Consider the following 16688-nt stretch of genomic DNA (forward strand, 5'->3'; position numbering starts at 1 on the left):
GAAAGAAAAAAAAACTTCATAGAATTGCAATTCAGTTATCAAAACATGGATAAGATGCAAATTAGATTCATGAAATCGGAGATGGATTTTTCAATACTTAGGCGAAACCTACCCCACATACCTATACTACATATCCTTTTAATAAAGTTTAAGGCCGTCCCTGAGATTTCAGATGCCATGTGCGACCAATAAATATTGCGCTCGTATAATACATCTAAGTAATTAGTCTATATATTTAAATATTAAATATAAATAGCGTTAGCGCAACTAGCAAAACCTATTGTGTTTAAAACTTGCAACAGTCGCCCATCTTACACACCCTTTAGGCTGTCATGACAGTGCTAAAAAGACACACTTATACTATCTTCTTATTATCTTTTTTTAACATTCGTAGCAACACCTTCTCAGTGGTCACACACCTGCTACTAAAGCCATGGTTATTTGAGTGTGAAAAAAAAGTGTTGCCATGTAGGCATGAGTTGCTCCACCCTCACACTCACTAAGATGTGTTATAGTTAAGTCATAAGTGAGTGTGAGATAGTTAATTTTGTAATTCACCTCGTTAATTTATTTTGAAAAATATATTTAAAAATTAAATACTAATTATTTTTAAACAATTACTCATCATGTGAATTGTCGATCCAATTACATGTCAAAATTAATCTAATTATATTAACCAGAAAGTACAAACAAAATCAAAACTACAAACAATTTAGCATACAAAACTTCCAACTTATTAATTTTTTTAGGTTAGTTTGGTTTCGGTTAACCAAGCACGCATAACAATAACTCTAACCAATGGCTGGGTTGCTCAGTTTTATCCGTTTTCAGTTAATATCGGATTTGTCAATTATCGGTTATGATTCGATTACTGCGGTCATTTTGCTCAGCCACAGGTAAATTTAATCTAACTTATTCCAAGTTTCTAACATACAATACATTGCAACCAAATTTGTATCCTGTTTGGGCCGTTGGGCTTTATCTTGACCCGGCAGATTATACATAAAGCCCAAAAGAATAAGCAAACCCTACTACTTCCGGTTAGGGTTTTTATTGCCTCCATCCATCCATTATCGCAGCTGCTGGCCTTCATCTTCTCACAAATCACAGGTTCGTTCTCTAACGAACAAAATGTTAAAATACAATTCGGTGGAGCAATTTAGATCTGTAATTGTTGTTCAATTGAATATCTTTGGATGATTGAAATTTGTTAATTACAGGTAAGGTTTAGTTGCAGGAGTGAAAATGGTGTTGGAGAAGACGAAAGGAAGGAAGGAAGAGGTTGTGACCAGAGAGTACACCATTAACCTCCACAAACGCCTCCATGGATGGTACTAACACTTATGCTTCATTTTTTTTCCAATACTTATTTAATTGCTGTTTATTTGTGTTGTTTCATATTATTAATTCTCTGTGTTTGTTCATCAATTCAACAATATTGAGCTTTGATACGTTGTTTACGAGATCACTGTATTAATGAGTTGTTTGAAGTATTAAATTAAGATGCCTTCTGAATATGTTGAAGAAATTAATATCTATTGTTGTTTGTGTGATATCATATTTAAAAAAAGGCATCTAAAGCTACTAATGAGATCAAGATTTTTCACTTAATTGCTGTTTATTTGTGTTTCAAAGTAGTATATGTGCTTGGTTTTTTCTCTTAAATTTGAGTTATTTGTGTTTGTTGTGATTTCCGTTCACAATACTAAGTTTGGATGCATTGTTTACAAGATCATTGTATTAGTTGTGTTCATTAATTGATGATGCATCCCTTGGAAATTATTGTGAAGTCGAGAACGAAACAAATGTAAATAATTCAGGGTTAAGTGCAAAACCTAGCACATATAATACTTTGAAGCACAATATAATAGCTTTAAGTGCCTTTTTTTTAAAAAAAAGTGTTATCACAGAAACAAAAATCAGGTGCTTATTTTTTCAGCATGCTGAAAATGCATCCTAGTTTATTATTGTAAGATAGCTCATAGATGCAATGCTCTTGTAAACAATGCATCCATATTCGTTATAGTGAATTTGAAATTAAAACAAACACAAATAACTAAGTATAAGTGATAAAAACTAGTACATATAGTACTTTGAAACGCAGTTAAACAGCAATTAAGTGAATATATGATACGTTTTCAATATGTTGAACAACTGAGTTATTGATTGTTGTTTGTGTGATACCACATTTAAGAAGGCGGCTAAAGCTATTTTATTGTCTTTTAAAGTACCATATGTGCTAGTAAATTCACTCAAATTTGAATTAATTGTTTCTGTTTTGTTATCGATTTCTCAATCTTGAGTTTGGATTCAGTGTTTACAAGATAATCGATTTTATGAGTTATCTTGAAATTTTAATCTGGGATGCATTTTTAATATGTTGAATAAACTAATAATTGATTGGTGTTTGTGGGATATAGCACATTTAAGAAGAAGGCACCAAAGGCAATTAAGGAGATCAGGAAGTTTGCACAGAAGGCCATGGGCACCACTGATGTGAGAGTGGATGTGAAGCTAAACAAGCAAGTCTGGAGCAGAGGAATCAGAAGTGTTCCAAGGAGAGTTAGGGTTAGGATTGCCAGGAGGAGGAATGATGATGAAGATGCTAAGGAAGAACTCTACTCACTTGTAACTGTTGCAGAGATCCCTGCAGAGGGGCTCAAGGGACTTGGCACAAAGGTTATCGATGATGAAGATTGAGTTGTTAAATCGGACCTTTTTGAAGTATCGAGCAGAGTTTAGTTTCCGATCCTTGTTATCTTTGTTTGGTTTTTGTTATCTATATTTTAACTTGAATTTATCTATCTTTTGTCAAAGATATTACTTTTTCTATTTTCAGTTGATGAATTATTATGCTCGTTTGTTATTTTTGATCTATTTCCTTAGATACAAGTTTATACAGTGTTTTATGAACTCAGGTTAGCATTATTATCTTTTATAAAGCACAAAGAGTGGTTTGCAACACTAGTGTTTGCGATCATGAGAGCTCTCTTATTTTAAGCTAGATTTAAGTCAGATTTTGTCTTCATCTTGGCTGCTAGTTTCTGTATATCTAGTGGCATTGATTGTGTTTAGTTGAATTTGATAAATTGTTTTATAGATACTTGAACCTTATGAGTTGTGACTCATTTATCCAAAGAATTCAAATTGGATTGTGACACATTTGAGATAAAGAATTCAAATTGGATTGTGACACATTTGAGATAAAACTCGATTGTGACACATTTGAGATAAAACTTAAATTACAGTTTCTTTCAGTCTGTTAATCATGTTCATATACTTCTATGGTAGTATAGGTGGTGTCAGGCCTTATGTTCATGTTCATATACTTAAAAGATGTAAAAAGTCCAACTAACAATCCAACTTATTTTTGTTCTAGTGACCGGTCAAATGTTTAAAATACGCATCTACTAGGAGATGAGCTTAAATGCTTGAGTTCCTTATCGCTTTTCCATAATGTCACAACCTATGCCACTTTCGCAGTTATTTGGTTGTGTTTTGTTGCAAAATTTCGTGTGCTAACTATTATGTAATTACTTAGCAACCTATATTTTTATAATCTAACTAAAACACTAGTAGACCAGCCATATTTGTCATAAATGATACAACATTGATTTCGCGCAGTTTTCCTACCAGTTTGGTTGTCCAGTAATGATAAATACTATTCTTGAAAAGGATAGAACGATTAAAACAAGTCATAGAAACGATTAAAACATATAAAATATAATCATTAGAATTAATAATACACACTTTTCCGGTGCTGCTTTGACGATCTACCATACCTTCATATACTATTAAAAACACTTGTTCCTCAATACAAAAAGAACCAACCCAATAACTTGGCTGATCTACCCTCCCTTGATACAACAAATGAGTTACAACTTACAACCATAATAATACAACCCATAACTTTGATATCCCACTTTGTAACCAAGTCAGGTCTAAATACACTAACCAATTTGCAACATAACTTCACAGCATTCCACCCAAAGCATGTACAACTTTCATCATGGACTAGATGAATGAAGAATTCCAAGCAATGCTCCACAAGACAAATCCTTAAGTGATGGTATCCTTAAACAACTCAAACTAGCACCCGGAATCATATCGCACTCCGGCTCAGGTCTCTGCATCGGCCCCCCAGGAATACAATTCAATGCAAAATCAAAAACCACATTCCTACCATGCAACTTAGCACATTCTTGGCTAAACCCCGAAAAGTAATTATAAGCCACACTCAAATTCATCAAAGACTTCAACTCGCAAACCAAATCCAGCAACTCGCCCGACAACTTATTATGTGCCACATTCAAGACCTCAATATCCTCCAAACACGAAACTGAATCGGGCAAATGACCCATCAACGAATTGAAACTCGCGTCGAAAACTTGTAATTCGGACCATAGTCCAATCCCTTGAGGTATGCAACCGGTTAACTGGTTATTCAAGAACAAGATTTCTTTTAATCCAGGACTGGCATAGCCTATGCTAAATGGGATATCACCTGTAAGCTTATTATTGGCTAAATTAATAACTGAAGCAGGAGAATTTGCTAAACTTAGTGGTATTTCACCATCAAAATTATTGTTATTAAGCAATATTGCATCAAGATTTTTATTAAACACAAGATCTGGAATGGGTCCTGAAAAAAGATTGAATCTGAGGTCTAAATAGACAAGATTTGGTATTTGTAAGGTGGTGATAGGAAATGGTCCTGAAAACAGGTTATTACTGAGGTCAAGTTCTGTGAGGGCAAAAAGGTCTTTTAAGGTGGTTGGGATTGTGCCTGAGAATCTGTTGCTGTTGAGGTGAAGCAAAGACATGTCTTTAAGGAGGGAAAGTTCATTGACCAAAATACCCTCAAGACCACCATGGTTGAGATCTATACCTGCTACTATTGTCCCACTTGAAGATGACTCTGCACAAAACACACCTTTGTAGTCACATACATTTGGACCAGCCCATGAGTTCAAGATTCCTTTTGGGTCATCTTTAATGGCTGATTTCCATGCTTGGAGGGCAATGTAGGCATTTTTGAGATTTGGGTTTGATGGGGTTGACCCATTGGAGTGAATAACAAGAAGAAAGATTAAAGAAAGTGTAAAAAGTTTGGATTTTTTATGCATTTTCTTGGTTTTGAAAAATTGTGGAAGAAGATGGAAGATCTTATAATTAAGGTTGATCTTGGAGTTGGGTGTGTTTTACTGGAAAGATAATGGGGTTGGTGTTGAATTAAATGAGTATGTTTCAGCGTTTGATGTTTCTGTTGTGAAGTTTGACATTTGTGCATGGATCATGATTGCATTTGTCAAAAAGAGTGTGGAATTTGTAAGATTTTAGGTAAATATTAAGAAGATAAACCCTCGTGTTTAATATAATATATGGGTTTCTTTTATATGGGCCAATAATCTTGTTTGTTAGACTTAAGATTACTTAAGAAACAAAATGTTGGGACTTTAGGCTTTGAAAGTATTAAATAAATCAGTCGATGCAAGGCCCAGCATTCACTACGTCATATATGTTGAACATCACGAAACTACCATTAGTGAGTTGTCATTTGAGTTTTTGTTAAGAGAATATATTGTTAGGAAATTTATGTTAAACGAATGGATATTTTATTTAGTACAATATTAAAAAAAATTTTAATATGGTGAATTAAAAATAAATTCTTTGATAAAGTTTTATTTATGTCACTTAATGAGATTTAATTAGAGTTTATGTCTCAAATTAACTAAGACCTTTCACTCATTCATGTTCTTGTATAAATTTGCCTAAAGTGAAGAAGAGAAGTGTTTTAAACAAAAATGATGATCATCAAAAACAAACCTTAGTATATTTCTTTTTCATGGAATATTGTAGAGGAGAACTCTCTAAACTTCATCTTCATATTATCAATCACACTAAAGAATCTGGTGTAACCTCGGGCGCGTAGTCTTCCCCGGCAGTACATAATGCTCTAGCTGTTGTACCCTAGAAGACAGACGCATTGTCTAAGTAGATGCGCGAAATGTGTTTTAAGAGACCCGTGTTGAACACGAATCCTCAGCCACAACCGTCAATATTTCGTTTGTTTTTATGATAGTCAAGGTGTTTAGTCAAAGACCAAATGTGATGAAGAAACAAGATAAGGATACTTCATGAAGACCCGTTAAAAAACCCGCTAAAAACATTGGAGCATATTAATTTTGAATATGGAGAGAAAAATCATATTTTATTTTCAATTTATTCGTCTTGTAAATGGTATTGTACTAATTTATTTCTCATTTCTAATGAGAGTATCGTTAGTATTTACGTTATTATTTTATTTTTTAAATAAAAGGTATTTATTTTTTAAATAAAAGGTGACTCATGTTCTACATATATAAATATGTGCCTTTATAATTATAGAACATATTAGATTGTAGAAAAATGTTACAGTATTTGTGGCTCATATATTATACTTTCGAATGAAAATATGGTAAATTGTGAAAATAAATTGCTTACCAGAAATTTGTTGGCGTTTTTTAAAACGATAAATTGCCAAAATAAATTGCTTACGGGAAATTTCTTGGCGTAAGTTGTAAATATTAAAATTTGTGAAAATAATATGCTTACAAGAAATATTTAAGTTGGTTATAAATTGTTCTAAAAGTCATATTAACTTATTAAGAGTTAAATTGTAATGAAGTATAGGACTTAAGTTATATTTAAGTTGGTTAATGAGCTGAAAAATCTCCTAATTCTAAATGAGTTTTACATCAAACCTTGTTAAAACTGTATAGCACTTAATCCTTTAATCAATGCATGTGCAAGTAGACATAATTAGAGTACTGTAGAAATTGCAGCTAACCTCACTCGAGTATATATGGCTGCCTAGCTCTCACACTATATGTGGGTGGGTGCGTACTCATTAAAGGCAATCCAACTTTACTTTAAAGAAACCATCATTTACTTGATTAATGTTTTTATCACTATAACCAATATAACATTTATAACTATAACGGGTTCATGTTAACTATCCGATTTAAAACCTAAAACGTTAACAACGTATGTAAATATTAGAAGATACGCTGGCATGCATACGCATTTTAAAGCGATAGTTACGGGAGAGAAGAATATAAGGTCAAGGTCACCCACTTCCTTTTGTTGGCTGTGGCACATGAGTTGGGTTCAATAACATGACCCTTCCTGAATATGAGGTTTATAACACTTTAAAAAGAATCAAAATCAACATGATCATCACATACATTGTCAAATTGTAATCATGTCTTCAAGTTAACTTTTGTAACTTCTAACATCCCAAATTTGTATATTGTATTGAAAATATTTAATTTGTTAACTTTAAATAAATTCCCGTTCATATTGCATTGCATTGCATTGCATGGTTGGTTTGATTGTTGTTTAAATTTGATAAATATATCAATACATGTTAAAACGATATAGTCGTGTCTTGCACCGACGGCAAACAGAATTGACTCAAAGTACGTGGCAGCTTAACATGGTTCAAATGATCAATAATCTACCTTCTGAACATAAAAGTGTACACTGAAGGTGATAAGTCTATTCGTTTCGCAATTGAGTCAACAACACTCAAACATGCTATTAGGAATTTAAACATGCAATGAATGTCAATAGTTAGGTATATAAACAACAAAAGTTGAGTTGGTAACGTAGATGATAGAACTAATCATTTGGGTCACTTGGTTATTAAGCACGTTTAGATATCTTTGGGCACAGGACGTTAGAGAGCTTAAATTACGTATGACCTTCAAAATAAAGTAGACAATAAATTGTTCGTTAGAATGATATTAGCAAAGGACTATCTTAGTTGCATCACTTTCTGTTTTAAGTCAGCGTACGCATATTTTGTTGTGAGTTGTCGTTAACATGTTAGAATATCTGAATAAATGACAGGCAAGGCAGTTTGTGTGGTATTATATTTCAAACAATTAATGGCTAATGTGGTAGATTGATCTGTGTATCGGGGTCATAGACTCATAGTTGAGGTAAATGAAGCTCATGGCTGTATATGAATCATATTGAGGTACGTTGTTGAATCTCACATTGGCATTAGGGGATTATGCAATTTTGTGTCTAAGCTAAGGCACAGTTTTGGTGCAAGTATCATGCTATATTTAGTGGATGCCGAGTAGCAGCACTATGGTAGCCGGTAACCACCCTTATGGTTTTTGTTGTTGTTTTAGCCATCTACGATTATGTCTATCTTGTTTGGCATAGAAATTAACAAACCTAATATTACAACAAAAACACAAATCCTTCTATAAAACACACTTCCAAGAAGATCTATTTTTAGTCCATTGGTTTGTGAAGATAGCCCGGTTCCTAATCTTGCAAATACACCACCATGTCATGAGAATAATTATTCTCGTTAAGTTCAAGATTGCTAGTAACACGGATCTTAAGCAAATTCCAAACTTAAAACACATATATGGACGGAATATGAGACTGAAATTTGGATGCGACCGGAAAGAGACCCGATGGATCTTTTGGACAAAGCCATCTATTTCAGGTGAAGTTTGAAAATGATCAAATATGTAGTAATGGATCCCAAATTCTCAAACCTTAATCATGTGACGTTGTTTTTAACGATATTCTTTTATTATTTAAAGCACATGTGATGTTTCCATCATTGCATTTACATAATATAGGTGGCTAGGGGCATGAGGCCAATTTAAGATGAGGCAGGTAACATTTTGGTGGGCCTCTAGGCACATGGCTTAAAATTCAGGGGCCACTCTAGACAATATGTTAAAAGTTAAAACCAACAGAACCAAAAATTTAAAACATAAAATGTTTGACAAATGGACGAACTTGTTTCCAACAATTGTGCCATTTTTTATTTGCTATACTGCTCAAATTATCGAATGTTATATTGTTTTCCATCTTTTTCACACAAAATAATCATTGGCATCATAAAAGTAGAGGTGGTGCAAAAGGTAACACATCATATACTTTTAGGCCGAAATAAGGAATTTTAAGTATTAGATAAAATGATAAATAAGTGTAACATAATCGGGCTGAGTTGAGCGTCTAACGTATTATTTCGTATAAACTTTGATGTAATTTGGCAGAAATATCATTGCAGAATATGCGCTAATAAACTGAAAATCTAATTCATTAATTTTAAGAGATCATATACATTTTTTTATACTAACATCAACTTTTCAACATGCCTGAGGCTAATTATCTCAGTTAGTTAGCAATGAACTAATGAAGTGCATCTCCATTGAGATATAAATTGATTGAATCGTCGTAGGCCCAGATTCATGCTCGAGTCGAATTACAAAATGGTTTCTAAAGCGTGACTTACAAGTTACAAGTAAAGGATATCTTTTTCTTAATTTCTTTTATACGATGCAAGTCGATCACCTAAATCTATATAATTGTTGAAATTAATTAACGACAAGTGATGCCATATAATGCCGGTATATAATACTTTATCATCCTCGCAAACTAAAAGGTCAAAACAATGTGAGGACGCCCTTTGATAAATATATCGGACAGTAATCAACCCTATTATCAAGATGTTAGCAAGTTGGTAAACTGTATGAATGCGACAAATCGATATAGCTTGTAAATAAGGTAAACAAGTCAAAGCTTGAAATGTGTAAATAAGGTGTGATTAACTTCTTAACATATATAATGTTATGTAATAATTAATTAATTATGCTATTAAAACACGTTTATTTTATAAATATGTACACCTTGCCATGAACATAATTTGAAATCCATGTAAAAAGATTATGTCACGGACAAGTGTTTTTGGGCGTAACCATTGCATTAAACACATTTTGAAATCCATGACAGAATCGCCACCAAAACGTTTACACCGAATACATTATAGAAAGAGACATCAAAAATGATGAATGGCAATGAAATAATCATTCATTCAGCGTCTAAAAACAACAATAACAAGTACCATTTGCCAAATCTTGAAGCAAAATCAGTCCACATTCATATACAAATAATAACCCTCGGAAACTGCTCTGCTAACCATGCCATAGTTTGGTACATATGTAACTGCCATAAAACAACTAAACATAAGTACAACCCCAAGATTTTACACAACATATTAATAAAAAAACCAGAAAAAACGTTTACCGTCTCCATGTGCTGCCATTGTGAGCGGCGAGGAAACAAGCTTTAGCATCATGGCTTTTACTTTTTCGCCCGTTACTTCATCTATAGCTTTCAAGAAATACTCTACAGGTCACCTGTTCACATTGTTTTGATAATTTGAATTAACCATGGATATAATGGTAGATAAGCGGACGATTTAAAAATTATTAAAAACTATACCTCTCTCCATATGTCAATAATTGTTTGCCTATATCTGCTGAAGTAATCATCTGTAACATGCAGATAACCGAAACGTTAAACCTAATAATCTAGTAATCAACAATAAGACATGTTACGTACTCTTGATTCCAAGTTCATTAGAATAGCAGACCTGGCTGCTTCTTTGGCACGCTCCAGCTCTTCCCGTCTAACTGAAAAATAGATGTCATCTTTATTATATATTATACATATAAAGATTAGTAAAAAATGCATCAAAAAGTTACACCTGTAATAACGTGCTTCGTGGCGAGCTCCCAAAGCTCATTAGCAACTTTATTCATGGCTTGACATGCAAACTTAGGACTCTGTAACAAAGTGATAAAATTATTACTTAATAGAACTAAACACAAAACAAATAACTGATAAACCATTAAAGAAAATAATCTTACAGTGGTGCATTTAATTCCAAAAATAGACGAGTTGTTGTATATAGAGTTGAATGCTGTACACGACTGCACTTCTGGATACTCATTCAAGATATGAACATCTAATCATCATAATAATCACAATCAAGAATGAGACTTTAACCAACAGCCTTTTAAATAACAACACATGATTATCTCAACTACACAGAAGTACAACTTACAAAGCCACGAGTACATCCCTTTCCTGGGACCGCCAGCTGAAAAAGATCCACCGCCTCCCATTAGCATCTGAATAACTGTCAAAGTCATGGCATCTTTTGCATCAAGCCAGCCACTGGGAAGTCCACATGCAAGGGCAAAACTAGTCCTCTAAGCAAGTAAGAATTGCATTAGAACGAGAGAACAAAAAACTTTAACGGAAAGTTAATTTGAGAGACAATTTACAAACATACCCCTGTATCAGCCCTAACTCGATGATCACCACCGACATAAAGCGACCTCGGCTCCTTAACCTGACCGCCACCTGGCAAATCAGAGAGAAGAGGCTCTGCATATTTCAACAGTTCCTCATGTTCAACTCCCGATGCAGCCAGTACCATCCGAGGCGCAGTATAGTTTTCCTGCAATTTTCAAACATGAAAATCTTTAGAAACACTAAGAATCCACATATACACAACAATACAATTTATGGTGAAAAAAAACTAACCGCTACAAATTGTTCCAGTATGGTGCTATCTAATCTATTAAGCGAGTCTTCTGAAGCAAGAAGAGAATTAGCTAACGCTCCAGAATATCCAACCGAATGAATAGCTTCTAACAGCAACGTTTCCGGATTGTTAGCATATTCACTAATCTCAGCTTTCACTTTCTCAATCTGCAAATCAATATTACAAGCTTATTTATAGCATTATTTTCATCAAATATCTAAAATGATAAAAAAAAAAAATCCACTAAAAAGTTATACCGATACCTGTTCTTTGACTTCCCAGTCCAAGAAAACTTGATTCCTTACAGCGTCAACAAGTAACTCGACCATTTGCGGAACATAAGTCTTGAGCCCATCAAACGTGTAACTCATTAGGTCTCGTGAAGCGGAAGCCGCCACATTGCCGCCAATAGCCTCCACTTCTCTCACCAAACGCAAGTGGCTTCTGTTGGCAGTGCTTTTGAACGCCATACGTTCCAGAAAATGTGCAGCCCCTAACGATAATGGCGTTTCGTAAATCGAGCCAGAATCGATATACAATCCAATGGAAGCTGCAGGGCCCTGTCCAAAGCAATGAATTACAAACTTATGATCACATTTTACCAGAAGTAACAAACTGTTTACTTACGGATGAACTTTCGGAGGCGATTCGGAGTCCGTTAGGGAGAACTGTAATCTTGGTTTCGATGGTATCGGGTAAAGAAGGTGGGAGTTCAGTGCCCTTAAGTGGGAAGTCCAAAGGAGGGAGGCTGGGTGAAGTGCCATCGGTGAACCAGCTAAAGATACCGCCCGAGGATGACTTGGCGGCAACCGCACTTGAACTTGCGAACCTGGTCAAGGTCTTGTTACCCCCCTGGCCCTATTACACAGCGTTTTGAAAGTATGTTAATTTGTTCAAACAGTTAGGTCAAATAATAAACATTATAAATAATTGACCACATTTGAGAAAATGTTTATTGCAAGAAGATAAAAAAGGCAAGGGGTGAAATATGGTTAAAAAGCAATGATATTTACTACTGACTGACCTTGAGGGGGGTTTTGATTCTGGATGCAGTGGCTCGGTACATGATGAACGATAAACAGCTAAAGAAGAATGAGAGAGAGTATGGAGTTGTTCCTCTCTCTCTCGGGAGCTGCCTGCCGAAGAAGAAGAAGAAGAAGACTGGTTGGTTTGTGGGGCGAATATGGGGTTTGGGTTTAACCCGTGCTATGGCATGTGTGAATACGGGCTTGGGCTAGATCTTGGGCTTAGCAATTCACCATTACAATATTAGAGGTGCACAAATCGGGTTTTTCTAATACCCGGTTCCGGGTATGGAAACGAGTTCGGGTATGAACGTGTATTGATCATACACGGGGTTGGGTTATGCGCCGGGTTTGGTTCGGGTACAGAACCAGGTTTTTTTAAAACCGGGTATTTAAATACCCTACTTTCGGGTATTTAAATAAACATTTTTGATTTTTTTTATTTTGGTATTCTTCGAGCATAGATTGAGTTTTTTAAGAGGCTGGATCTTTTTGGGCTTTTTTTGGATGGTTTTCAGGTATTTTTTTGGTAATTTCGGGTATATGAACCCGGTTTTAGGTATGGAACCAGTTCCGGTTTTTGGTTATTACCAGGTACAAATTGGGTCCAGTTCCGAGTACGGGTTTTGGTACTGAAATGCACATTATATTCATACTCTACGGGTAGGGTCGGTACCTGTTCGGGTATTAAAACCTTGGGTGTAAAAAAAACCGGTTCCAGGTTCGTGTTTTTTGTGCAGGTTCGTGTTTTTTGTGCACCACTAACCATATAAGGTCCTCGATTTATATATTTTTGTATGTTTTCTAATTTACCTAGCGTAGACTAGTGGTGAACAAAACCGGATTTTGGATCTCGGTTTTAAGCCCGTTTCGAAACGAGTCAAACAAAGTCAAAATTGGCTGGGTCTAAACCTGGTCAGTTTAAAAACGGTTTACAAATAAATTAAAATGGATCAATTTGTTACAAGTGATGCGTTCTCCAGCCAACTACAAACTAGTGGGTCATGTCGTATTGGCGTATTGGAACCATTTTCACCCAAATAGGTCCCGAAATCATTTTGAATCTTGGACCAGTTTGAATGTGCACTCTAGCATATATGATATCCATAGTTTGGCCCAACAAAATTTTGATCCACAAGGATTTAACCAGCCTATCTTTATATAAAGAGAGCTTAGGGGGTGTTTGGGATTGCTTGTTTTCATCAACTTATAACTTATTAACTTTTTTAAAAATGAATAAGGTATTTGGGATTGTTTTTGATGTGAGAGGAAATAGTTAATAAGTTATATTTTTGTAACTTAAACTTATTGAAAAGTTATATGGAGTTTTCATAAGAAATCCCAAGCACCCCCTTAATGTCACGGAGTTATCCTAAGTGTTCCCGAGTCTCATTTAACAAGTGGAGGGGAAGGAAAAGAAAGGAAAATAATAAAAAACTATGTTCCAGAGTTTTTTTTAAGAAGAGATGGGGAGGGGAGGGGAAATGTTGGAAAATGTAAGCATATTATCATCCATCGAAATTGGAGAGATTAGGAGAGAAAATTTTTATGTCTTAATTCCTAAATTATCCTTATATCTAACTCTCTATTATAGTTTGCCTGTTTGGTTGCGGCGCAGCTTGTTGCCCGTTTGCCTGCCACTTTATTGTAATCGTTTTATAGTAAATTATATAAAACTTCGATTGTGATGGAAAAAAAAAATTATAGTTTACTTAAAGGGTATAATAGGGAAATTAAATCTTTCCTTTCTTTTCTTCTTAACTCGGGAACACCTAAAATATTTAATTTCCTTTCTCTTTCTTTCATTTTCATTAAACTCGGGAACACAACATAAAGTCACACATTTTCCTTCCCCTACCTTTCTTTCTTGTCCTAATTCTCCTCCATTCCCCTCCCCTCGTTAAATGAGACTCGGGAACACAGATTTGACTTGTGGCATTAATCTCCACCTCAAGGGGACCTTGATGACCTTTACTTGGAGATTTCCTCTTTGATACCCATGAATTCTCATCTTCTTTTAAGACTCTCATTTTACTCATGTATTCACTATTGATAATGATGAATCCTTAATTGACTTCAGCAACGGAGGGTGGTCCGAAGCTTTAGCTTAAACCCCATTATAACGTGATTTTCATGATGTTTTACAACCTCAATACAAGATGGAGAAGACGAAGTATTACTGATTCGTCTCCACCACTATTGCGATCCATGCTAAAAACTCTTCGGCTTTTGGTGAATCCTTGTGTCAACAGCTACTGCCCCATGTAAATATTGCATAAGTTGGTATTTTTGTGTTTTCAAGAAGATGGTTGATACTTTTGCAATATGCCCAAACCTTTAGGGTATATAATATAAATTAGAAAACAATAATTGTGGAACTTTTAGGTGATCCCCGTGTACTGTGACCTCAAAGTAACAAATCGCCCGTGAGACTTTTTTAAACCGTTGTAGATCACGCATGCATCATCTTATTAACTCATCATGTTTATTAATCAAAACAATATTTATAAATCGGAGCATGTAATTCAAATCGCATATGACTTCAATCGTTCAAGTCAACTTATAAAATATCATCATTGAATTTAATAATGCTATCTTGATTTATTTTTTTCAAATCAAACTATAAAGATGGAGAAAAATGAATGAAAGTGACGAAAATAAGTTGGATTGAAATGTCAAGAAAACAAAACATCATTCTAACAACGAAGAAAAATGAATGAAAGTGACGAAAATGACCAAACGTCATGAACGAAAATTGCAGTTTATTCTAAAACATGCTGCTCAAACTAGTAGCATGTCAAAATACAAAATAAGATTATTATGAAAGACATTACAAGGTTTAAGTTGTTACATCACTACAATTTAAATAAACACACTGTTGAAAGAATTAATATAACTTAAGTGTTAACCTTGGTTTATTATAGAGGTAGGAAACCGTTCGCGTATAAAAATAAACAGGGTCGTCTCTGAGGATTTGAATACCTTGGCCGAGCCGAAATAAAAAGGCCCATAGCCTTAACGAATAAAAAAATATATAAGCTAAATTTTTTAAACAAGACTTAATGTTATAACAATAAACATTGAAAAATATATTATTAAAAAAAATACCGTAATAACTAACGATTAACCAATGATTTGTGAAACTCTCATAACATTGGAAAAAAAATAGCTTGGTCCTTGGTGACTAGCTTGGTCAACCGTGGAGGAGTCTGGTGGTTAACAATGAACCAACAGTGGTGGCCGGCTAGGTTGGTCGTGGTTCAGCATTCGTAAAGAAGAAAGGAACAAAAGAGAAATTTCAATCGACCGCTTTTCTTTTATTTTGTATCGGGTTTTTATTTAATTTTTGTAGTTTTTAGTTTTAGTTTTGGCCAAATAATTTAAACTTGATTAAATGGATTATAGATAAAAAAGAATTTTGGGCCCAATAACTATAAGATGCTAAAGAGCAATTCATATTATCTAAGTTTTATATTTTTAAATGTATATGTAAAAAAATATAGATACAAAAAGTTTTGGCCCCTAAAAATTGCGTACCCCGGCCGACGGTCCGACCGGCCCCACCCTCCAGCCGGCCATGAAAATAAAGCACTTTTAATAAAATGATTACAATTCAAGGAATCAAACCTATCTAGTAAAGCAAGTAAATTACAATACGAATTACACCGGAAAAATCAAAATTACAATACAATTGAAATAAAATAATGCAAGAAAGGTGCAGAAGAAGAATGGTGTCGTAGTCTTTGTGGCCGAGGATCGTGTTTTACACGGGGCCCTTAAAACAAATTCCGGGTCTCTCCCCGTTTTGTTTCCCATGGTACAACGGCCTAAGCAATATGTACTGCCGGGGAGGACTCTAGCTCCCGAATAGTACCTTAAAGAAATTGATGAAGATGATCAAGAATGTTGGAATTTTTTAAAGAGAAAGTTGGGGAAAACACAAGAGAGAATGTGTTAATTTTGTGTTTTTTGTGTGTCTACAACCAAGGAGCTCTCTTGGTATTTATACTAGTAGAAAGTTGAAACCATTCAACCATCATTAACCAAAACTTTAACTTTTTGACCAAATTAAAGGAACCATTAACCAAAACTTTAATTTTTTTGACCAAATTAACGGACATTTTAATGGCTTTGACTAATGACTAACAACATTGAATAAAATAATTCAAAGTTTAAACATATATATTTTTTTTTCACAAAAATTTTCCAACAATCCCCCACATGTGAAAACAAAACTTATTCATTTCTACATA

The 16688-nt window shown here is 34.4% G+C and overlaps 1 protein-coding gene, 1 long non-coding RNA gene and 1 pseudogene across 2 annotated transcripts; 1 reads left to right on the forward strand and 2 right to left on the reverse strand.

The window, feature by feature from the left end:
* Positions 1–1037: 1037 nt before the first annotated feature.
* On the forward strand, positions 1038–2839 carry LOC143565093 (large ribosomal subunit protein eL31-like). Its single transcript, XM_077052177.1, has 3 exons — positions 1038–1110; positions 1221–1331; positions 2421–2839. The coding sequence occupies exons 2-3, from the start codon at positions 1246–1248 to the stop codon at positions 2698–2700; spliced, it is 366 nt and encodes a 121-aa protein (XP_076908292.1). The 5' UTR covers positions 1038–1110; positions 1221–1245; the 3' UTR covers positions 2701–2839.
* A 1089-nt stretch (positions 2840–3928) lies between these two features.
* LOC143565104 (leucine-rich repeat extensin-like protein 2 pseudogene) lies at positions 3929–5141 on the reverse strand (annotated as a pseudogene).
* Positions 5142–10098: 4957 nt separating this feature from the next.
* On the reverse strand, positions 10099–10501 carry LOC143565114 (uncharacterized). Its single transcript, XR_013141000.1, has 3 exons — positions 10420–10501; positions 10300–10349; positions 10099–10214 (listed from the first exon to the last, which is right to left on the reverse strand). It is a non-coding gene; the product is annotated as an uncharacterized LOC143565114 (long non-coding RNA).
* Positions 10502–16688: the final 6187 nt, after the last annotated feature.

This window comes from Bidens hawaiensis, unplaced genomic scaffold, assembly GCF_021521415.1.
Source record: "Bidens hawaiensis isolate Kalapana, Puna unplaced genomic scaffold, B.hawaiensis_p1.1 tig00001206_1, whole genome shotgun sequence".
NCBI lineage: Eukaryota > Viridiplantae > Streptophyta > Magnoliopsida > Asterales > Asteraceae > Bidens > Bidens hawaiensis.

Bases quoted from the DNA above. Each gene is read 5' to 3' on its own strand.
- LOC143565093 (XM_077052177.1), top strand. From the start codon at position 1,246: ATGGTGTTGGAGAAGACGAAAGGAAGGAAGGAAGAGGTTGTGACCAGA. The intron at 1,332-2,420 runs GTACTAACACTT...TGTGGGATATAG, and splicing joins CACAAACGCCTCCATGGATG to CACATTTAAGAAGAAGGCAC.